Source organism: Cyclopterus lumpus, chromosome 14 (assembly GCF_009769545.1).
Source record: "Cyclopterus lumpus isolate fCycLum1 chromosome 14, fCycLum1.pri, whole genome shotgun sequence".
NCBI classification, from domain to species: domain Eukaryota; kingdom Metazoa; phylum Chordata; class Actinopteri; order Perciformes; family Cyclopteridae; genus Cyclopterus; species Cyclopterus lumpus.
Window position 1 is genome coordinate 3,763,346 of NC_046979.1, and position 23,954 is coordinate 3,787,299.

A 23,954-nucleotide genomic window follows, 5' to 3' on the forward strand; every position below is an offset into this window, starting at 1 on the left:
AAATGAAGCGTTTTAGACCTGCTGGGTTCAGCCTCACTGCACCAAATGATTAGATTTAATTGCAAAAATATATATGTATATATATATTTCCATGTGCTCAAGAATTCACACCACACTGAGCATGACACATCATCACACAGAGACAAACATGTTTTAGCTAGCTAACGTTTAATCGGGGAAAAAAGGGACGCGGGAGACGACGATGCGATCAGTGGAAGCTCGAGAGCTCGTTTTGAGGAAATGTGACCATGAACTCATTAAATATGGACTCATAATGGCAAGCAGTGATGCAGAATATCAGTGTTTACCTGGGGGGGAGGGGGGGGGGGTGGGAGATCAGAAGGTGGGTGCTACGCTTTTGTGATGATGTAATTTAGCGACCAGCAATAACCGGCTAACTGTGCGTGGTAGCCGTGCAAAGCGGACATGCGCTTAAGCATTCTTTTAAAATAATCGGATGTTTCCTCTTCCAAATTCCTGCGTTCACACCAAAAGCGTTGCAAAGTCAATGCACAGACGCGGATGGTTGCGAATGCCGCGAATTTTCGGTGGGCGGTGCGAATGACACGAATAGAGTGAAACGAAAAATTCACCTCCATTATTATTCGCAACGAGAATATTCGCAATGCAGTATTAGTATGTATACCTTTTGATAAAAGCCAACACAGCCCGAGAGCAATTGGTGCGGTATAATTTGTTTACTTCAGTCCGTGATTACTGCAGAAGTCATTATCCTAAGAGCATGTAACCACACAGTGTTCTCTCTCTCTCTCCCTTTCTGTTACTCACGATTTCATATGTAGTCGCTTGTTTCACTCCAATTAGATTCTCCGGCTCAGGAACACAGCAAAAATGAGGCTCTCGAGTGCAAATTTGATCCGCGAGGCTGTCGTGTTTGTGTCGAACCCATCTGAACCCAATTTAGACAACAAGTCCAAGACACGGACTTAATTTGACTTTGGGTAAATACACAGAAACCTTTTCTTGAATGCACATTGGTTGTATCTTCGCAGAGATAATTATGTTTTTAGTCTAACAAGCGGGTGATTTAGGGTGTTGCGCAGGACTCAAAAAGTCTCATTCAGCACATAGTTAGTGAATAATACGTTATGATATGATTCTCTACATAAGGAATCAGACATCTTGGCCTTCATGTCAATATTAGACAGTAGAAGCTTTTGTCAATAGAAAAAATTAATTTAAAAAATGTATGAGTTGTTTGAAATATGACACTATTTGATGTGGAAAAGATGGCACCAGTGGGACATTAAGATTGTTCAAACCAGGAGACCCCAACGACAAAAAGTGGTCCGATTGAGGAACCTGGACTCGTAAAAAATATTCCAGCATTCTTGTCATGCGCTGAGCGGCAACAAACAGGGTCCCCCACAAACCCTCCATTTATGAAATGTTTAATGGGGGCATTAAAACTCACGCGGGCGGCTGCTGTCGTCGCTGCTGGAGTTCATCACAGTCGACCAAATCCATTCCTTACCCGACCGGAATGCAAACGACGTGTTTAAGGAGTTGTTTGAAGAATTAAGGGATTGCAAATGACCTCGAGAGCTTTGGAAAACATCTTGCGTAGCCTCATTTTTCAAACATCCCCAATGGGCTGTGATGCGCTATATAGGTTGTATATTATTATTTTTTTACATAGTAAAATGTGTCTTGAATTCCCATTTCAGCACCATTCATTCTTTTTAGCTTATTAAAGTAGAATCCTGCAAATGAGGAATCATACATGGGCTTTTTTATCAGATTTATGCGATATTTAGACCTTGATATTTTTGAATGGTGTTGACGGAGGTCTCACACGGTAAGTTTTCTTGTGTGAAGATATTTATTTAGTTATGCAAGTAAGTCAGCCTGTCCTCACTCTCTAAGCTCGTTAAATGGTCCCTACGATGCTTTAATTATGGCGGGACTGAAAGGGAAGTTCCACCTCGAGTCACGGAGACGATGGATGGTTCTACACAGGAGACCAGGTGTTTGTGTCCTGTGTGAAACTAAAAGTCATTGACTTATTTTAAGCTACCTATAATTACGTAATGTCACTACATCACCGCAGCTTTCTTTATACTCACACTTTGGCAACCGTAGCGCAGACGGTGCTGTGAGCTAAGAGCATTAACGGAGGCGTTTATCCTCTGCGTCCTGTTCGTTGCATTGTTCTTCAAACAAAAGGAACTGTGAAGAAAAAAGACAACCGGTGTAAGTAGACCAACCTCCACAAAGACGAGGATGGATTATAATGATCTGTAAACTCATATCTCATATTCATGGTCATTCACTTCATTGCATTTAAGAAAACCCTGTAAAAAAATTTATAAAAACAGTCAGCTATTGAATGCATTATAAAGGTTGAATACCCTGAAAACTATTTGATTTTTTTAAATAGTTGTTTTTTATGTATGTCAAAAAGTATTTAAAGATTAATTGTTCTTTGTCTGTAAATAGTGCTTTAATTAGTGATCTATTTGTGACAGTCATGCTGAAAAGCTGTGATCGTGCACCAAGTTACAAAAAAAGTGTAGAGTTCTGTGGTATTACTGTCAAATAATAATATAAATGACATTACGAACTAATTAAGCCCAAACTACAATCTTTTCCTCACCCTGACCTGGCTAGTTTAGCGAGTTGTTTCCTGTGAAAACAGAAGTTTATTTTGAAAAGACAAGTTTCTTTGCAAGTAACTCGTGGAAAGCGAGAGCGACGGTGTTGCAGTAGCCGGCTTGTTTCTCTACAGTATTAATCTCTACGGTCCTGTGTTGTGCTGTCGTGTCAACAAGACTCAAAGACCCCCCCCCCCCCCCCCCCCGTGAGCCGTTTCAGGTGGCTGTGCCGGACCACACAGCCTTCGCCGGAGAATTCGATTCCACCACAGGTGGAGCTCTTCGTACTTCTCACGCACTGTCGTTTGGACTCACTCCGGGGAATTTTATTGTCCTTTTCGAAGATGCTGATACCGACTAGACGGGACCGTCCCACTGGACTTTTCAGTGATGTTTCTGGTGCTTTGGACATATCTCTTGATGTATGCGATACAGCATATTCTTTTGTTGTTTTTCTGTTGCTTGATCCATAGTTGTAGCAGTATCCAAGTGTAACTCCCACTAGAACTATATTTTACTCGACAGGGGATCGATCGATCCCTCCTCCCCTTCTCGATTGATCGATTGTGTAGCATTTGTTTTGTTCAAAGAACAGCCTACGTCTTATCGCAGGGTAATTGTTCCTGTCAAAAGGGTCAATGATGCCGAGGCTGTCCATGAATCACTACGGAACGAGTTCCCCTCAAAGAAGCACATGTATTCACACACATTCATCAAATTTTCCAATGTCGAATCAATCATAGTCCGCCCTCTTTGTTTTGGAGCCTTCGCCATGGTCACCATTAGTAAATTGAGTTTGCTTTGCTTTTGCTTTCCATGTTAACTAAAAAAAGTAGAGTTTTTCAATTTATTCTTGATCCCCAATATCAATATGGTTGACTTTTGGACTTTATAACGCTTTGGGGTTATTTTACATTTTGTATCACACAATTGGACCACTAACTAACTAACGTGTGGCGTGATCTTTATCTGCAACTGTTAAAAAAAAAAAAAACGTAACCCCAATTATGAATCATGTTTAATTTGCAGGCTGTTATTTGCAGGCTCATACAGCATTCGTATAACTATACCAATGAGAATGAATGCGCTGTAATGCGTAGATATCCTTCAAAACACATCCGCTGATTTATTTGTCACCTAACATCCGTAATTATTTTTTTTCTTTATCCCCACAACCTTTTTTCCGAAGCCAAACCCCCAAAAATACCAACAAAAAAAAGCCAGACATTTACACTTTTAATTTTGAGATTGACTTTTGTTGGAAAAATACTTTTTCTTGCGATATCGTACGAACTCTTGCGTGAGAATACCTCATAATTCGACACACTGCTATTACAGCATTGATGTTTACTTTTAGAATTGTTCAAGACTCAAAACCTGAAGTTTAGGACTCGGGGTGGACTTGAACCCGTGTGTCGACACTCGAGACGTCTTTGGACGTCGGCCATTACCAAAACACGCAAGACCACTGCCTATCTCGAACCCATGCTGAAATCGCAACGCTTTCTTTCTTCTTCTTTTTTTTTATAGCTAAAGCCGCATCTTTTTTGTGATTGTTAGAATTAATTATTGTCTTTTCATTCACTCCGTCTCCCTGGCTTCCCTTTTATGAGGGCTCCGGGCTCTTCTTTCTTTTAACACGACCTCTAGCCTCCCATACTCGTTCCCTCTCCGCCCCTTCCTTGGCTCTTTTATTCTCCTCTCCTCTCCTCAGTCTCTCCATGCCACGTTCCTTCCCTTCTGCAACGTGACACATTCTGTAAGTGAGGTCTCTCTGCCTTTTATTCTCTCTTTTTTTTGTTGCGACGACGCTGCAGCAGAATTGCTCACTGGCTGCATTATCCGGCAACATGCTCTAAAAAAAGGAAAGAAAGTGTAATCGGGCGGGCAGTCCGTGTGCACCGGAGCTTCAGCTCGTACGCTTTGTATCAGAGACTCTAATAAGAACAGACAATATTCTTCTTGGGGGTGGGGAGAAAGAAAAAAAATAGCAACCTCATTTTCAGGTGCAGACTCGGGAAAGGTGAACTTTCTCTGACCTGAGCCAAGAGTTACGAACTCTTTGACAGAGACAAAGAATTGTTTTGTTTTTTTTCTCTACTTTTAACTTGAGTGGCTGTGGAGTTAACTCACTCGCCTCAGTACAACAGGAACTACATGAACTGGAGCTACACCACAGTGGGAAGTCCAGGTGGAAAAAGGCCACACGGCTAATAGCAGCTGAAGGGAAGGTTGCGTCTCACGGAATAATTTGTTTTGGATTCCAGTTTTTTCTAGCGCAGGATTGTTGTATTGCGTTACTTTTTAAGATTAGATTAGATAAAATAAGATTATATACAATTTGATTAGATAAAATAATATAAAATAAGAATATATACAATTAAATAACATAATATAAAATAGGGTTAGATCAGACAAGATTAGATTAGTTAAAATAAGATGAGATAAAATAAGAATAAATAAGATTGGATAAATTGTGTTACACATTTGTAACCTGTTTTCAGTATTCATGTTGAATAAAACCCTTTTGAATTGAAAACAATTTCAGATGTTCTCTGATCAAGAATTTTTTTGATTCTTCATTTCCGCTGTGTTTTTTTTAAACTTTAATTTGACTTTCCAACTGGAATGAAGCATATTAAAATTTAAAATTTAAATTAAATGTTAGCGAATAATATTCAAGACAGAATCCATATGTATTATTGTATTCCCTCCCCCCCATGTTGCTGCAGCTACGTGCTATTTTTACGCCGTAGGTCTTTTTATTGTTTGTCAGAATGCGTAGACGTGGGTTGAACTGATGCTTTGGATCATTGCGCTGAATAACATAAAGCCTGTGGCTCTTTTACCTGCCGAGGCAATCGTTTCCACGGTATTCAAGTCATAGTGGCTTTGTCACATTGCTACAAAACTCACACGACGACTGTGAGGGAGCTTTGTAATTTTTTATTCATTTCAAAGTAACACACATTCAACCAACCGACAAGTCAAGAAAGAGGTTCATGTGAAGTTGCTTTAATGAACAACTACATGCAGGTACCTCCAATAAACCATGAGAGCCTTATGGGAAGCCCCTTTTATTCCTACACATCATATAAATCAAATAAAGGTTATTCACCTCATTCTGTGCCTTTTAAACCATAGCCAGGTTTAGCTTCTTTTTTTTACTTGCCAAATTTAATTAAACATTTTTAAAGTTTTCTTCAGATGACAAAGTATCCAGTAAAATTCCCAACATGTGATGTAAATAACGCCTTTTTGGGGAAATTCATGCCAATGTTTTTTTTTTAGCTATGAGGAGCTGCTATGGAAGACACAGATGTGCACTGCATGTTAAACCGAGGGGTTTAAAGAAATAATAACCAATGTGGCGATAGGCGGACCTTTGTCTACCATTATGGCATTGAGAGTTATTACAAAAAACATCGTCATGTGCTTCTATAGTCCGAATTCGACTCGCAGTTGTACTGATGTGCTTCGGTTTATTTGTAGTTCCTCAGAGCGGAGCCATCTTCACCAAGTAATTCAAAATATGTGATTTCAGGCCGTTTACACGAGTCGTCCTACCAGTCGCTGATGGATGCGATACGATAATCCGAATCAGTTTATTCCCAAGTACGTCTGAACATACAAGCTTGGTAAAAGCATCCGATGGAGCTGCTGAATGTTCCACCAAAAAAAAACGCTGCTAACTCTAAATCGGAAGAGACAATACAATCGCATTGGAAAGCATGAAAGTGCAAACAGAAGGGGGCATGGAGGGGAGCATGAGGTGTCGAGAGGAAGCATGCAAAGATGAATTAATAATCAGACCCGGGAGGAGGGACGGGGTGGAGAGAGGTGCACGCAACAATGCACCGAGCTGTTGACCGACTGTGTGTGTGCTGTCGAGACCTCAGGACAGAAGTGTTCCTCCTAACGAGCCAACCCGCTCCTTGAATCCGTGGGTGGGATGTTTGCTCTGTCAGCGACCGACAGCCCCCCGCTGGTCCTTCTGCATCTCAAGTCGTTCAAGATAGGAAGGAGAGGAAGCAGCAGAGTGCTTCACAAGGAGGAACTGGCAGACTTGTCAAGCTGAGCGTATAGTCGGGCAACTCGTACGTCTTGTTGCCGAGCAGACCGTGCTCGGTAGGGAGGGGATCCACCTGGCATGTTTTAACCCCGCTGCCCAGGGGGGGTCCCGTGAAAGAAGAAGGGCACCGGTCCAAAACCCCGTGCTCCCCGCTGGCTTCCTTAACCCTCGACCGTTACATCAGAAAACACACCGTACGATGGGTTTGTGTGTAGAGTTTTTCTCTCCGTCGTGATGTCAAATTATTTTAAAAAAAAGAGTAGAGACCCCTCAGGAGCAGACGGCACGCATCGAGATGCAGCGTCGTTTGGCAGCAGCCGCTCGGTCCGGTTGTGATCGGCGATGGTCTTTAAGCTTTTAATGTTCCCCACGAGGGGGTTCTCAATCTCTTTGGTGGCAGATTGCAGACACATTTGGCCAGATTTCAGGACATTGATTACAGCTTTTTGAGTTTTTCAACTCATTGCCTCATCTTGCAGGAAACTTTGCTGCCGAAAATTGGCACCGACGATGTTCACGGGGTGTTTCATGGCAGCTGCTACTTTATTTACTTCTTCTTTACTTATGTTCAGTGCATTCTCCATTGCAATTATCTCCCCCTTCTTTTCTCCCCGATCCAAAAGGAGCACCAGAGACAGCGACGCGGACGACGACGAAGACGAGCGCCGGGTGAGCCGAGGCTGCACCCTGCAGTACCAGCGGGCCCTGGTCAAGGTGCTGACCCAGTTCCACACCACCTCCACAGAGGGCACCGACCAGGTCATCACCATGCTGGGGCCCGACTGGCAGGTGGACGTCACGGACCTGGTCCAGGACTCGCTGAAGGTGGCCGACCCCAGGATAGGCGAGCTGGTGGACAGGACGGTGCTGGTGGGTCTGGAGCTGGGAGCCACTGTGCTCAAGGTAATTTTGATCATCACTTCGATTGGTTACGATGACATTGTACTGAAATTATATTGCTGATTTTGGGAACAATCTGATTTGCTCGATTGACTTCTTTTTGCCCCATTTTCTTTTTTTTTTTTTAGATCTTAGAAATTAATTTGAGGGAGTACACTGTTGTAATTATCATTGGGAATGATTGGCTGAACCAGAGGTCCCTAATAGGCGGTGCCGCGGTTTGGGTCCAGTCCCAGACGCCATCCCATCTGGACGAGGGACCTTTTAACCGATACATTTTTTCAAGCACATTATTATTATTACATTTTTTTAACGAGAGCTTTTCTAGCCTTTATGGCTTCGTGGCCCAGGAAACTTACAGTGATTGCATGCGTTGAAGGTCTGTCCTCAACCAAAGAATTTCAAAGTAACTCAGAACTATTTAGTTGACTATTTGATTTAGTTTTTGTTGTCTGAGTTTCTCCACAAAGAATCACACAAAGCACCACTTTAAGTCTTGTGTCTACCAGAGATGTGTTCAAACACATATTTTAGCATCAAAAACATATTAGCGAAAGAAAGTAAAGGCTTGTCTCTACCGCGTCGTAAATCCAGTGATGCCAGATAAGTGCGTTCCCATTAGTGTTGTGACTTGAGAAACGGGGGAAAGACGAGACGACAGACAATAGTTGGAGGAATAAATGAGTAAAATAAAAAAAGATATTTCACATGTCGTGCTCTACAGAGTAGACAGCGAAAAAACGGAGCTTTTATAAATCAAGAACGGTCGGACTCGTATGTGTTTCGTTTTTCCCGAAGGCGGTTCCAAACCGGTAGATTTTATGTGTTCCCAGACCTTGGCAATTATTAAATTTGGCAACGCGAAGCGCAGCTATGAGACGGAAGCACAAATCTTTTGAGCAAACATAGCCACTCACACCTGAACCGAGGGCACAGGAAATAAATGGTCTAAGCAGCTACCTTAATTTCCACGGCACCGACTCATAAAGCAAGTTAGACATTATGGTGTTCTGGACTTTTGGAGGTAATTCTCTAGAATTTTAAGTGAATACCTTTCTGGCTTATACTATGAAAACAACACAGAAATTACAAAAAATAAGTATATTCTGCTTTTGAGAGCCACTTCTCTCAATTGGAAGAGACCCCTTTATGAGTGCATATAAATGCGTTGGCCGATGCAGGTTCAGAGGTCTTTAAAAAAAAAAAAGGTTATGACTCGTGGGCGGTCATTTATGGGGACGAGAGAGAAGTTACGGTTGGCGAGAATTTTGATCGCCACGAAAGATCCCGAGTTTCATGCCTGTCAAGGAAGGAATGGCCGCCTGATGGATGCGTCCAACGACGGCAAAGTAGGGGAGAGAAGATACGCCGACGATCCATCATTTTAAATGTGCAATGGATCATTCGTAATCTGTTCGAGGCCTGTGAATAATTATACGTCAATTTAACACCAGGCGTAATCTGCCACGCTGACTCGTGGCGATTGCAAATAAATAAATCCCCGTAACAACGTCTTTAAAAAAGTACGAATTGATTCAGAAGAACGTGCAATAGTTGATCTTTGAGCTAAATGCTAACGTCAGCATGCTAACCAGCTGGTGCCATGTTCACCATCTTAGTTTAGAGCAGTGGTTCTCAAACTGTGGGGCACAAGGTATTACAGGTGGGGCGCAAAGGGAAATTAAGATTTTATTTATTTCAAGACCTTTATTGAGAACTTCACATATTACCAAAGTACACAGACATAAAACAAAGTCATTAATAAAATACATGGCGAAATCAAATGCCTGTACTTTCGTGTAAATGTTTACGTTATGCCGTAACAGGTTACACTTTATTGTTATTATCTTGAAAAGATATTCAGTGCAAAACAGGTTAATTGCAGCCACAGTAAACTATTTTTTGCCAAATATTAGTTATTTTTTTCACATTTAATTGGGTTGTTGCACATTCTTAATTTCTGTCTGATGGAGGAATCTGGTTTATTTGAAAGTGATTGCAAAGTGTTTCTATTATTTGAAAAAGCACAAAAAGTTGTTAATTCACCAAAAATTCAGCATGGACCATTTAGTTTCATTTTTGTTGGGGCGTGAACTTTTTTCTTTCTCCGAAGTGGTTTGAGAAACACTGGTTTAGAGTGTTGGTCCAAAGCAATCCATCTGACAGTTGGTAACTTAGTGATGTTTCAGTCTGGACCTCAGTGGACAACGTCACCATAGAACCACGCTGCTAACATGGCGAATACAAACACGGCTACTCGAGGCATGTAAGTCCACCTGCAGTCGTGCAACAAATAACAAACTCTTCGGTTACGATCGTATCACAGTTTTTGAGTCACTCAGCCGGAATAAAGGGAGCAAATATAACGTGTAGAGATGCCCTGATTCATGTTTATTTCATACTGATTATGAATGATGGATCATCTACAGTCGGTGAGTTTCCCGGCACGGCATCACTTCATCGTGTCTTAAGTCAAGTGGATGTTAGGGCTGAAATAAATCTGGCAGTATCGTACATATCATACGATTCAACATACTGCAATGTATTGCAATAATGCAAGTTTTTTTTTTCATTTTAGAAACGCCGTCAGAGTATAGGTGAGTTTATTTGTGTAGCACATTTCAACAACAAGGCAATTCAAAGTGCTTCACATAAAACCATTAAAAACATCAAAACATAATGCAAAAGAAAACAAGATTGAAAATATATATATTGAATAAAATTTGCAATGCAGTTAAAGAAATAAAATGCAGTGGTGAGATGCAGAAATGATAAAGTATTTCACCATATACATAAAATCAGAGGAACAGTGTAGTGTGTTCAACATGTGCATGTATTAAAGCCCCTTATAACATCTGACATCATAGCATTACATGTCTTTGCAAATTAAATAAAGTCAATCTATGCATGTGAACTATTAATAGAAAGCCCAGACAGTGTTTACATGCAGCGTACAGTTTCACAAAGCACAATATCACCATATTTAATAGTTTCTCGCCGTCGGTGTGAAGAAATGAATGAACTTTAAAAAAAGCTCATTTTTTTTAAACACCATGAAGGAAACCAATATGAGATCGATACCTGACAGATGAATTATTAATTTTTTTTTTTTTTTTAAAAGGTCCAATTCACAAGCGGGTTACAGTACAATATCTCAAGTTTGCAGAGTCTTATTTTACAAAAGAACAGCGATATTATAATGCAGATTTTTTTTCTGCAAGTGAACTGGAAAGATCTCAACAATAGATGTTCAGTCTGTCAGAGGATTTTGAATGAGTCTTTTGGAGTCTTGATTCAAATGATCCACACAGCTCATGAATATAAACACAGAAGAAAAAAAAGGGGGAGCAGCTTTTGTTCACTTTGTGCAATATTTGAGAGACAGTCGTTTCATTTCTCCTCTCTTTCAGAAGGACGGTTTGAGGATTATTGTGTGAATTAAGCGCCGGTGTTAGATTTGACAGGCCTTTTTTAATTGAAGACACAAAAAAGTGAATATATCTGCGGTTCTGATAGGTAAAACTGATAGGTAAAACTCCTGTGTTGATGTCCTGTGATTACATGGCAGAGGGATGACTTTCTAGGAATTCAGCAAACCTGGAGGGGGGTCGGGGGGGATTAATCCAGTGGATTACTGAACAATGGTTGCTTCTCAGAGAGCCAGACTCGGGAGAGAATTCACTGTTCATTCACCGATCAGAGATCATTTCATTAATATCTGCAAACACCGACCACCCGTCCAAAGAAACGCAGCAGAATGGAAATAGATTGGAGTCTAATCGACGGAACCGCTAATCTCGCCGGAAAATTATAGTCCAATATTTACAATATGATGTCAAACTGGATCTCAGCCAGCGGATGGAGAACTGAACGGGGCCGACCGGGCCCAGTCGTCCCCCTCGTAAAATGTCCCACATAGAGAAACACACCAGCGTGGAAGAGACTCAAAACGACCACAAAGAATCATAAAACGCCTACAAAGAGATACAAAAAGACCACTAAGAGACTCACAACGACTATTAAAATTTCATTTTTGAACACATGCTCGCTGCTGCAACAAAGAAATGTCCCCCTGGGGATGAATAAAGTATATGTAATCTAAATCTAAAAATAGCAACAACAAAAAAAACACACAAAGAGACACAAAACAACTCCAAAAAGACTTAAAACAACAACGCACAAAAATAACTACTAACAGAAAACCCCCAAAACGACTACAAAGTCACCAGAAAAACACACAAAATAGCCACAAAGAGACTCAAAACAACTACAAAGTGACACAATACCGCAGAGAGACGCATTAATAACCACAAAGTTGTATTTCTTTTCTGCAGTTCTTCTCCCCCAACGTAATGCGCGGTGTCCCGTCAGTGGCGGAAACGTACGACGGCAACGTTTTTATTCTGGCGAAGTGATTGGTGATTTATTTTATTGGTGAAATGGTGTCACGTAATGAATAAAAAATGAAAAAAAGTCAGAGAGACTTTTATAATCATGAGAACATAATAAATGCATTGAAATGTCCAATCAAACGGCAGCTTTTCAGCCCAACATGTCGCATAAGCAACGTCTTATGAGCTCTTTCTGTCTCTCTATACTCTTGATAAAGTTGAATATATCCCTCAAGAAAGTCAAAGTTTCATTGCAGCAACTATGAGGGACAATCTTGCAGCTGTTGAGGGTTTATTCTGCAGCGCCCGCCTACTTCTTAACGTGGGAAGCTGCGTAATCGCCTGAAGGTTGACGGGACGGTAAAAAGTCGAAAGCGGGGGTCATGTTTACGGGTAAAGTATTACGTCTGTGTTTCATCAGCTCTTGGAAGAGAAGCACAAAAGAGGCACGAAACACGGCGTGCTCATCAATGTTAATTACACCCGATGGAAGGCTTTATGAAAAATGGTCATTTCTTTGATATAGAGCTCAGAACAGATCTGAGATTGCAATAACTGTAAATTCACTAAAAATAATGCATCTTTTCTTCAATTTTTTTTTTCTAGAGCTCTTCATCAATATTTAATTGGATATTGTTGGACTCTCTGTTACATATACTTCATATGTGTGCTGAATATTAAATCCATTCGCAAAAAAAGGTTATCCGCAAAACAACCGGGGGGCAAAGCCATCAAGGTGAACTGTTTTTATTTGTTTGACTGGGAATGCAATTTAATAGAGTATATTAATGCAAGACACCACAGGCAAAAACACATTATTTTATTTTTTTCATGCACTTAACATATTTGAGATTTCGTGCTATTTTACTTCCATCACACGTCTTCTTTCAGACTAACATGTCACTATTTTTGTCCTATTTGCGTCTGTAGATTTCTCCTAAATTACCCAAATTACATAATGCCTCAAGAAAAACTTGTAATACAAAAAGTAATTATCTTAATATGAGTAATGAACTGGGGAAGTTTCATGGTGATATCTATTAGTTAATTATTTTACCCCATTCACCTGTAGAGTCTTCAAAATGTGTGAAATGTAACTTTAATCTCTTTAAAGGCCGTTTTCTCTCTGATCCATAAATATCCTTACATCCACCAGATTAAATGAATTATTTAGTTGTATATCATATTGCTCAATATTGTCTGTTGGCCTTCATCTATACTTCCAAAATGAAGAAAATCATCCATTTTTATTGAATGCACCAGGAACAGATTTGACTTTACTAGGTGGAAGAAGAAATACTCGTAGTGTGCTTATTTTCTTTCTATTTTCTTATTTACACCAAGAGAATTTTCAAATGAAGCTGTGTCTATATTCATCAAAAATAAAGATAAAAAATGCGGCTGTCCCAAGCGACGGGTTTGAATTTCCAAAAATGTGAAATGCTTTCAATATGCAGCTGGGTTCATGCTGTTTGATCATATTTTTTTTGGGGGGACGACATTACACAACTTCATCTTCAACTAGCGTTGGAAAAAAAAGGTTTCTTTTTCATAATGTAGAATAATAAAAGCGTTATTGAAGATTTGAATTGCCTTTTTGCTGACGCCCTGCATTTGCAGATGAGATGTAGAGTGAGGCGAGGACTCGAGGAGGAGTTCAGTGTTTAGTGGAATCACCACTGATCCCCTGTTGGCCTTAAAGGGACAGTGCACCCCAAAAACTAAAAATGTTTACATATTTTTCCTGTTTATCAGTCTGGATTGGTTTTGTTGTGAGCCGTTTCATGCAGGAACTATAGTTGGAAAAAATGAAACATGACATGAAACTGCCCACGACGAGGTCTGTGGATTATCTTTAGTAACCAAGTCAACTGTTTTTTATGTTTTTTTTACGCTTTGAGCACCACAAGCCGAGGGCCATACGGTCGCATTATAGTCGTGAAGCGTCTCTGCGGTTGAAAAACTAGGCAACTCACACCAAAACAATCCAGATAAGCTCCGCCCACTCCACCGAGTTCAAGAAGACTGATTCCGCTGGCATCCCGACATGAAACAGCGGTTTCCTCCATTAAAAAGTGGTTGAATGGACTAACGATTGGCCGATCGGCACAAGGGGGCGGGACTAACGCCGATGTTAAGCTGTTGTTGAGTAAGAATAACGGACACTGATGCCGCTATTGAGGCTGATCGAAGTCGATTGATGTCCTCCCAGGATAGATGTCTGTCTGTAAAGGTAAGAAAGAAAAATAAAGTGTTTTGAATTTTTTTGGGTCCGTTAATTAGTGCCACTGACACCACACGGTGGCAAAGTGTACCTACTTCCCACACAAATTTTTACATTTTAATCCAAATCTCTCTGTTTACTCTCAGCCGGGGAGGTGCTGGCTTTTCATATGTTAATCATCTCCCACTATCAGAGGAGGAGAAGGTGTGTTTTTTTTCAAAGCTAAAAAGGAATATATTCAGTTCAGGAATATTCTTTTCTTCCTCCATCAGCTTTGTCCTGCGTCCCAATTATGATCTTTAAAATATACCCGAATACAAAATTATAATATTTGAAGTTTGCTCGGGGAATGAAAACGGCTTTATTTTTTTATTTCTTAAAAGTCACATTGACACAGTCTGTTTGTGTGTGTGTGTGTGTGTAAAATGTCAACAAAAACAATAAGTACAGGTGAGTTTTTTTAACACAATTAGAGCAGAGTTGTTGGGACTCCAGCAGCTCCTGTTGGTTCCTAATGGTGGTGATGGGGTCATAAATATAACTAAAGAAGACACATTATCAATACAGTACAATAAACTGGAGGTAAAAACATTGGTTTTCATGCACTGGTCAAACTTTGAGATTTTGGTCAATTTTGCTTCCATAATACATAATATTTACTGAACCATACTTTTACTAATATTTCAGGAACCTTGTCATACAAAAAAAATGATAGTCTTAATGTCAACTGGTGAAGTTTCATGGTGATATATATTAGTTAATGCTGTTTACCCTACAAAGAGATATACTAAAAACCTGAAATAACGTGAAATAAGACATTTTGAACCTGACTTCATCCAAAAGATTTCAGAAAACTTGTAATACAAAAAAAAAGAACTGTCTTAAAGTGGATATCTATTAGTTACATATTTGTATTCAGTCTCCCCGTGCAACACTTTTAAATTGACATGTACCTGAAACTTCAATGAGGTGTTTGTGTACAATATGGAAATCAGTAACTGGTGTAAAAGAAAATGAGGCAATCTGAATCAAACTAAATTTCAGGACTTCATCAGCGTTATATAAATATATATATATATACACACCCTGGAATACATCACAAACATCACACATTGATAACAGTCTGGGGGAGAAACGCTTTCCTCCTGGGTTTTCTTTTTTTAAATGTGACAAACGCTGGTTTTGAAGCTTTCTTTCTGCGAGCGCCAGCAGTTCTTCTCCCCCGAGCGACGCTTTAAAACCTGAAGACTGCATCAGTGCCAGTAGAATAAATAATTATTTTTTGATAGTTATTTTGAGACATAGTGGACCCCATTTTCTGTGCGCTGGACCGAAGTATCCGCGACTCGTATTTTTTGCCGAATATTAATAGCTTTAAAAGTGGCATTTCATTCCAATGTCTTTTTTTACAGTCCCTATCTACCGCCGTAACACACAATGGTGGTTGATCTCACTCATTGATCTCACTCAGGACGGCGAGGTAGAAAGTGACGAGTGCAAATAACACGCTCGGTGAACTTAAAGCTCAGTTTCAACTAAGTTTGATGCCCAAACTTTTAAGTCTCATCAATCGCATCCGACAAATGAACAATTTCTTCACGCAATACGACGAATAATTTGTCACTAAATTCAAACTACATGGCGATATGTCCATTTTTTTTTTTAGCACCGCTGTGCTTTATCGACGATAACGGGATTATCGGCGACTCCCAACAGTGTAAATTAATTTTGTGCGAACTCGCGCGTCACATAAAGGAAATAATCGTTCATTTTATTTTGCCTCTCTGCATCTGAGCCTATTTTTCTGTATTTTTTTAGCACCCGATATGAGCCGATACGATATATCTATAAATATCAAACTTTAATAGCAGAATTCTATGTTTTTATTTTTTTATTATAGTGCCCGTTGGATTTGAAGAATGAAAAAAGGGTCTGTTGCACCTCTGTTTTGGAGACAAAAGGGGATTTATTTCTCTTAAATTGGAGCCGCGACGGCTCAGAAAAATAAATGTTGGCGCGATTGAATACGTTTTAGCATCGAGGATCGCCACCCCAGAACGAGATTGGTTTCTGTGATTACAGCTTTTTATTTAGACGATCAAGGTACCGTGGAGGGTTTTCTTTTGACATTTTGCACACAGACGCCAGTATTGATTTTAATAGCATTAGATTTTATATTTTAGCCACTTTTGGTTTAATTGGCCTGTTGGAACATATCAGCCGCAGTGGAAAAAAATCAATCGTAAGCAAACTCGTTTTCTCCGAGTCGCAGACATCGTAGGATTTATGTTGAGACAATGTTTGTTTGTTTTTTAGAGAGAAACTGACTCATTTTTTGCTGAGGATAATTCTTTCTGTCTCAATTCTGGTCACTTCACTACGCCCCCGACCCCCCTAAAAAAAAAAAAGTAAGAAAAGTTCCACAATCAAGCTAATGCAAAGTCCTCGCGCAGAAAAGCTCCCGTGGTTCTGTAAGAGTGATCCATCATGTTGTCCTCGTGAAAACTTTAAAAGTTTATTTATGCACCCTTTTACTATCATGCCTTAGGGCTCAGCATGCACACTTGTATGTATGTGTGTGTGTGTGTGTGGTTGCAAGTGTAGTGTAGTGCCCAGTGAACCATAACTCTCCTTTCTGGCACATTAATCCATCACATCCAACCAATATGCATATATATATATATATATATATATATATATATGTATATTTAAAAAAAAGTGGAAACGGACTGCAGAATTTTTGTTGCGGGCAATAAAAGTTTGTTCTCCTATTTAAAAAAAAAAAAAAAAATGTTATCCCCGGAAGCGTTCGCCAGCGTGGAGCTTTACTCTGATCTCGCTTTTGTACCGGTTGCAGCGAGACTTTGAACTACTGTGACCGCAGCCGCCGGTGGCACCGTGGACTTCCTGCCCGCCTCCAAGGTCTCAGACCGGTCTCGCCCAATGAATGACGCAACAGTTTGTAAGGTCATTTAACGGGCGATCACAAGTTCCTCCTCAAGAAGCCCCGCCACACGGGACAGTTTCTTGTTACTTTTAAGGGTCTTTTCAAAAGTAAATGTCCTTTTTTTTTTTTTTCAGGAAACTCAGTTATGTTTCCAATGAGGCTCTTTTGCATATAAAGGGGTCCAGATGTCTCCGTATCACTTCATTTACACACGTTGGAATGGCATCGGTGCATTTTCACCCTCTGGGGATAGTTTGAGATGTACACATGCAACCATTAACCTCTGCAGACGAAGAGGACACCGTTCTTGTAGCTGCCGTCTAATTAGCGGCAGATTTGAAAACCGTCTCCGGGACAGGAGATCGTGCGCTCGGCTGCTTTTTTTTTTTTTTTCCTATTGATTTTAGCCTTCAACACTTCAACACACCTTCTTTTTTTTTAAATGTTTTTATTCAGAAACATAGACGACTGGATGTCCGACCCGGCAGTCACGGTGACGCCTATAGATTGACAGTGAGATCGGAACAAGTGGAGGTGTGGCGAAAGTGCCATTTCCTGCAATAAAGAGCCTTCGATAAAGCCGCTACTCCACCATAAAGCTCGGTTTATGACTTTAAGTGGAGGTGTCTGAAGCGGGGAGCTCCAGAAGAAAAGGCTAGTGGGCGTGGCTTGAGTTCAGAACGACAGAGTGCAACGTGTGAAGAATGAGCGGATAAAAGACCCCCGAGATGCTGGTGAGAAGCGACCAAAAAAGCAGATTATCTCTTCGACAACGACGAGAGCTCTGAAAGGAAAAAGTTACACACAAATCTCCGACATGCACTGAACGTCGCAGCTCGATTCACTCACTAAACGGTGTAAACGAGCTACAGGAGAGCTAATAAATGGAGATTGGCAGGCACTGTGTGTGTGTGTGTGTGTGTTTATTAGGGGGGTTATTTTGAGCTGAAATCACAACGTATCGACACATTAATGAAAAACCTGGCTTGTGTCTTTACGTGAGAAATTACATCGCGCTAAAATTACACGGCGAAACGAACGCGCGTTTGATATTTTTATCCGAGCCAAACGGAGGAGAAAATGCTGCATCGTCATAGCAACTGGGTTTCTGTCGCAGCGAGGCCTCCACACACGGAGTTTAGATGGAGGCTAAAAACTTTATAATAACCCTCTTTAATTAATGGATTAAAGTTTAGTTTCGTAGTTATTTTACTTTTAAGAAACGATGAAACTTTAATTGATTATGTTTAATTGACGGTGTATTGAAGCGCACAATAAAACATTGCATCAATTATATTAAGTGTTTTGTTCATCTTGTTGGTTAGAAATCTATAAACATCACGTCAATAAATATTTTTTAACAATTTGGTTCGTAAAACAATCTATCAACATAAATCGAACATAAACTGATGATTATATTATAATTTGATGATTTGTTAAATAACAAATATAATGCAAAGCATCTGTAAACATTATTTAGATAGTTCATACTTTGGTAAATGGTTAATAAACGGTCGCCTCTCTATCATTAACAAATACTTAATATAAGATATTGAATGTAACAATAAACTGTTAAATAGTTGATTCATTATTTCATATTAGCCAAACTAATGATAGAATAACAAATTACAGCATCACTAATCCTTATTACTATTTCATCGTTTGACAGTGATTTAATTGGAGTTTAATTAACTACCAATTTACCATTTATTATTAATGTTAATGCGATTACAGGCTTTAAGAAACATGTTTTATTGTTTCCTGTTTGTAGTAATAATTATACTTTTGGGGGGCCCGAAACCCTCAACCGTAAAACCGTTTGTTGAAGACGGGAAAAAAAAGATTTCGCTGAACGTCTCTCCGCTTTTGTTCGAGTCCATCTCGAACACTCTTGAGAGAAATTACAATCTTTTTTTAATATTTTTTTTTATAAAAGTGCTCAAAGTGCTGTGTGCAGAGGACGGTGACACTTAGACGGGCACAAATGTCCCGGCCTCTCCGTCACTCTGATCGGTCCTCGCCGCTCGCTGATGGATTCCATCTCGAGTGTTTGTTCTTCGAGCGTTGACGTATGGATCCGAGGGACAAAACGACACTTTAATCCAAAACGGGGGCCTGTCGTCGGCTTTATGAGCTTCAGAGAAAGAACAATAAAGCTGTTGTCTATTCTGGACTCGAACGACGTCCCTCCTGTCATGTGGAGAGACGATAAAAGAGCGTCTTCTCCCTCTCCCTCTCTCTCTCTCTCTCTCTCTCTCTCTCTCTCTCTCTCTCTCTCTCCCCCCCCTCTCTCTCTCCTTCTGCTGCAGGTGGAGTCTCCGCTGGCGGTGGACGCGGTGTTGGGAGAGTCCGCGTTCTCGGTCACGGACGACAAGGTCTCCATCACGGAGATGCGCGTCCACGGCGTCTCCGGCCTGACCCTGTCCCTGCAGCCCAGCCCCGGCAACAGCCACACCATGGTCGCCAAGGCGACCGGCGTCCAGACGCTCGCGGCTCCCAAGCAGGTAACGAATTTGCATCGTCGCACGAGGCGGAGAAAACAAAATTCAATCATTTTGAGGTTTTAGGCTTATTTTGCTTCCGAAACACGACGAGTGGAAAGGCTTTATTTTTATATTCTTTATTTCGCCTCAATTCACTGGAAAGTTATCAGTAGCTAATTAGCCTAATTTCCAAATACAAACAAAACATTTCAGAAAACTTGTAATACACAAAGCAATTGTCTCAATGCCAATAATCAACTGGTGAAGTTTCATGGTGATATCCATGAGTTAATTTGTTTTTGCCCCATTTACCTGGATACAGCCACACAAACTGAACTCTTTCCCAGTGCTCCTGTGTGTTGGGATTATAGGCACACGGGGGGGTACGGTTAAGTCTCCAGGGATGGAGAGGGTACGGTTAGGGTCTGGGTTAAGTCTCCAGGGATGGACAGGGTACGGTTAGGGTCCGGGTTAAGTCTCCAGAGATGGAGAGGGTACAGTTAGGGTCTGGGTTAAGTCTCCAGGGATGGAGAGGGTACGGTTAGGGTCTGGGTTAAGTCTCCAGGGATGGACAGGGTACGGTTAGGGTCTGGGTTAAGTCTCCAGGGATGGAGAGGGTACGGTTAGGGTCTGGGTTAAGTCTCCAGGGATGGACAGGGTACGGTTAGGGTCTGGGTTAAGTCTCCAGAGATGGAGAGGGTACAGTTAGGGTCTGGGTTAAATCTCCAGGGATGGAGAGGGTACGGTTAGGGTCTGGGTTAAGTCTCCAGGGATGGACAGGGTACGGTTAGGGTCTGGGTTAAGTCTCCAGAGATGGAGAGGGTACAGTTAGGGTCTGGGTTAAATCTCCAGGGATGGAGAGGGTACGGTTAGGGTCTGGGTTAAATCTCCAGGGATGGAGAGGGTACGGTTAGGGTCTGGGTTAAATCTCCAGGGATGGAGAGGGTACAGTTAGGGTCTGGGTTAAATCTCCAGGGATGGAGAGGGTACGGTTAGGGTCTGGGTTAAATCTCCAGGGATGGAGACGGTACAATAAATAAAGACGCGTCGGACTCTAAAGCGCAGTGTGAATATTCCATCCGCGGCTTCGGTAGTCGGCAAAACACACAACAAAAACAATACGCAGGAGACGATTGCTCCATATTTATTTTATGTGTGCTGATGGTAAAGTTACCAGGTAAATAAAATCACTTTCAAAGCACAGACTTGGATGGATGGTAATGATGCTGGAGCCCAGTCGACCGCATTCCACTGAAATATTCATCCTAATTGGGGACTTTGACAAAAAGGAATGACCTGGTTGTGGTTCACCTTGGATGTATATATATATATATATATATATATATGACGTCAACAAACGGAACGGGCAAAAGTGGTAAAATATTGTTTTCTGTCCCGAGAGGTTAAGAAAGAGATAATTTCCCTTTTTAATTGAAGTCGACATTTAGTATTTAGGATCTGTGATGTACAGACGATGCTCAAGCTGTATTCTCCATTCATTTTAATCTTATAAAACAAACAGCATATAAACCATTGACCTTTATATACATTTAATTGTAGCATTGTGGCTGTGTGTGTCTTACTCACTCATCCTGAGTATCAGTGCGTTCCCTTTATTTCTGTCTCCAGAGATGAAGTTTATTTGCTAAAATCCCTTCAGTGTCTCTCTATCAACAAACAAACAAACACTAGTTTCCCTTTCATAAGTCATAAAATGATTTCACAGCTAAATCTCTTAAGCTCCAGGCAGCCGGCGTTGTTAGCGAGGACGGCGGGAGAAACAACTAAAAAAAAAACAGCTGCAGTGAACTAATAAGTAATTTGTGGTGCTGTTTTAAAAAAATTTTTTTTTATTACAGCCTTCAATATTAATAAAATAAGTGCATTTTACCGCAAGAAAGGCAGAATCCGTGCTTCTTTTTTTTTCGTTTGCCACCGCGTCTTCAGAGGATTTTCTGCGACTCTCTGCAGGGAGTCGGGTAATCGGCCTCCCCCCCCCCCAACCACCCCCCTTTTGCAACTTTGCTTAAAAAACAAATGCAACAGGTTGAGAAGTAAGTTAGTAAAATTTATTTGTACAGCGCCTTTCGCAGACCAGGGTCACAAGGCGCTTCATAATTACAATAAAACAATACACAGATTAAGAAGTACATACACATTGAACTTAAAATAAAGGCCAAGACAACTCAATGACGATCATAGCAGCCCCAAGGCAATTAAACAAAAGCCTTGACAAATAAAAGGGTCTTAAGTTTCGGGGCGTTAAATTCCAATTTTCCTTGCTTTCCCGCTTTCTTGGGCCACCTTGAAATTAAATTATTGTAATGTGTTGTCCTAAGTGCTCTCAGAGGCCCGGGGTAAGAATACAAAATAAATAAAAAAAGGCGGACAATTCCTCCGCCGGCAAAGCTCTCAGAGGAGCGCCGGAGCTATTTCAAGCCATTTGATTCTGTTTTGGAAGGAAAACTTTCCAAATGTCCTCTATTACTGCAGAATTGAATGAAACACATAAACTATGGGGGGGGGGGGGGGGTTGGACAATCAAGGTCCTGTTGCATTATTCTGATTATCAGTTCAAGTCTTTCAGCACTTTGCCGCGACTCACTCACCGCCGCCACTTGAAGTAGCGACTCAATCGGGTTATTTCTGAATCCGGATCGTATTATTACGACTCAAGTCGATGCAAATTTCTCATAATAAGGTTTCCAGGGGAGTGTTTTGTGTGTTTTTTTTAGTTTTTTTTTACGTGTGATTTATAAATGCGAGCTGTTTTAACGCCGCGAAGCACAAATCGGGAGAGAAATGAAATACGGTAAAAACGTCCTTCGTGGAGATGCAAAGACTGCTGCCGACGGTTTTGGTCCAACTAGATGAAACGATACAGACGGATCTCTTCCTCTCTGATGCCCCGGTCGCCTCTTTTCTTCTCTTTCAAGCAACGCGTTGACCCAAAATAAACACGATCCTCGTTCCCCCGTTTTATTCCTTTTTGTTGTCTGTCTCGTCCATCTTTCCGTTTACGGGAGGTCTCTCAGGAGGGGAATTATTTTGCGCACGAATGTCCACTTAGACTTGAGGATGAAGAAGATAAGAATCAGGTCAAAGGTCGCCGTCAAACATGTGCTCCTAACTCGAGAAGGTGTCGGCTTAATTATGACCATTTCCTCACGGACGAGTAATTCTAGTTTCTCCCTTCGTGAAAACAGACGCGTCGTGTATATATAATGTAATATTTAAAATCTCCCTAATCAAAGGCCGTCTTCAGGTCGTAATGCTGAGATGATGAAGGTCTGGCTCTCAGTGGGACGGAGTCGGCTTCTCCCTAACTGACCGTGCAGGAATTAATTTAGTCCGGTATCATGAAGGGGGGACTGGAGACGGTGAAGAAGGATCGAAACGAGGAGATCACGCACAACAAAGAGACCGGACCGGATGTTCACCAATGCTCTGGAGGTTTCGGCGTCCACGTCTTCAAAGGCTCGGGTTGGGAACAGATATTCAAATTGCGGTCAACGCCATCGGAAAAACATTGGAATATTCTGGTGGATGAATATAAACATCGAGGAAAAAGGCACAGAATGTTGTTTACTTTCGGAAATAATCAGCAAATACATTTTCTGTTAGAGCGAGGGATTGTATTATTACAGACGTTTGTCTCTCAACCTGATGATTGTGAGCCGACGGGCCCCCGGGGCCCAGTCATGGAGAAGACACCCACCATCTTTCCTACAAGTTCTGTTTCTCTCTGTTACCTTGTCTTTTGTGATCGTTGTGTGTCTCTTTGTGGTTGTGTGTCTCTTTGTGGTTGTGTGTCTCTTTGTAGTTGTGTGTCTCTTTGTGGTCATCATGTCTCTTTGTAGTTGTGTGTCTCTTTGTGGTCATCGTGTGTCTTTGTAGTTGTGTGTCTCTTTGTGGTCATCGTGTCTCTTTGTAGTTGTGTGTCTCTTTGTGGTCATCATGTCTCTTTGTAGTTGTGTGTCTCTTTGTGGTCATCGTGTGTCTTTGTAGTTGTGTGTCTCTTTGTGGTCATCGTGTCTCTTTGTAGTTGTGTGTCTCTTTGTGGTCATTGTGTGTCTCTTTGTGGTCATTGTGTGTCTTTGTAGTTGTGTGTCTCTTTGTGGTCATCGTGTGTCTCTTTGTGGTCATCATGTCTCTTTGTAGTTGTGTGTCTCTTTGTGGTCACCGTGTGTCTCTTTGTGGTCATCGTGTGTCTCTTTGTGGTCATCGTGTGTCTCTGTGGTCATCGTGTGTCTTTGTAGTTGTGTGTCTCTTTGTGGTCATCGTGTCTCTTTGTGGTCATCATGTCTCTTTGTAGTTGTGTG

The 23,954-nt window shown here is 41.0% G+C and overlaps 1 protein-coding gene across 1 annotated transcript in view; it reads left to right on the forward strand.

Moving 5' to 3' along the window:
* tmem132e (transmembrane protein 132E) overlaps positions 1-23,954 on the forward strand; it is a 96,239-nt gene that overhangs the window by 69,545 nt on the left and 2,740 nt on the right. The window contains exons 7-8 of the mRNA XM_034551169.1: positions 7,311-7,590; positions 19,459-19,653. Coding sequence (XP_034407060.1) covers positions 7,311-7,590; positions 19,459-19,653 — 475 coding nt within the window. The remainder of the gene's footprint in view (positions 1-7,310; positions 7,591-19,458; positions 19,654-23,954) is intronic.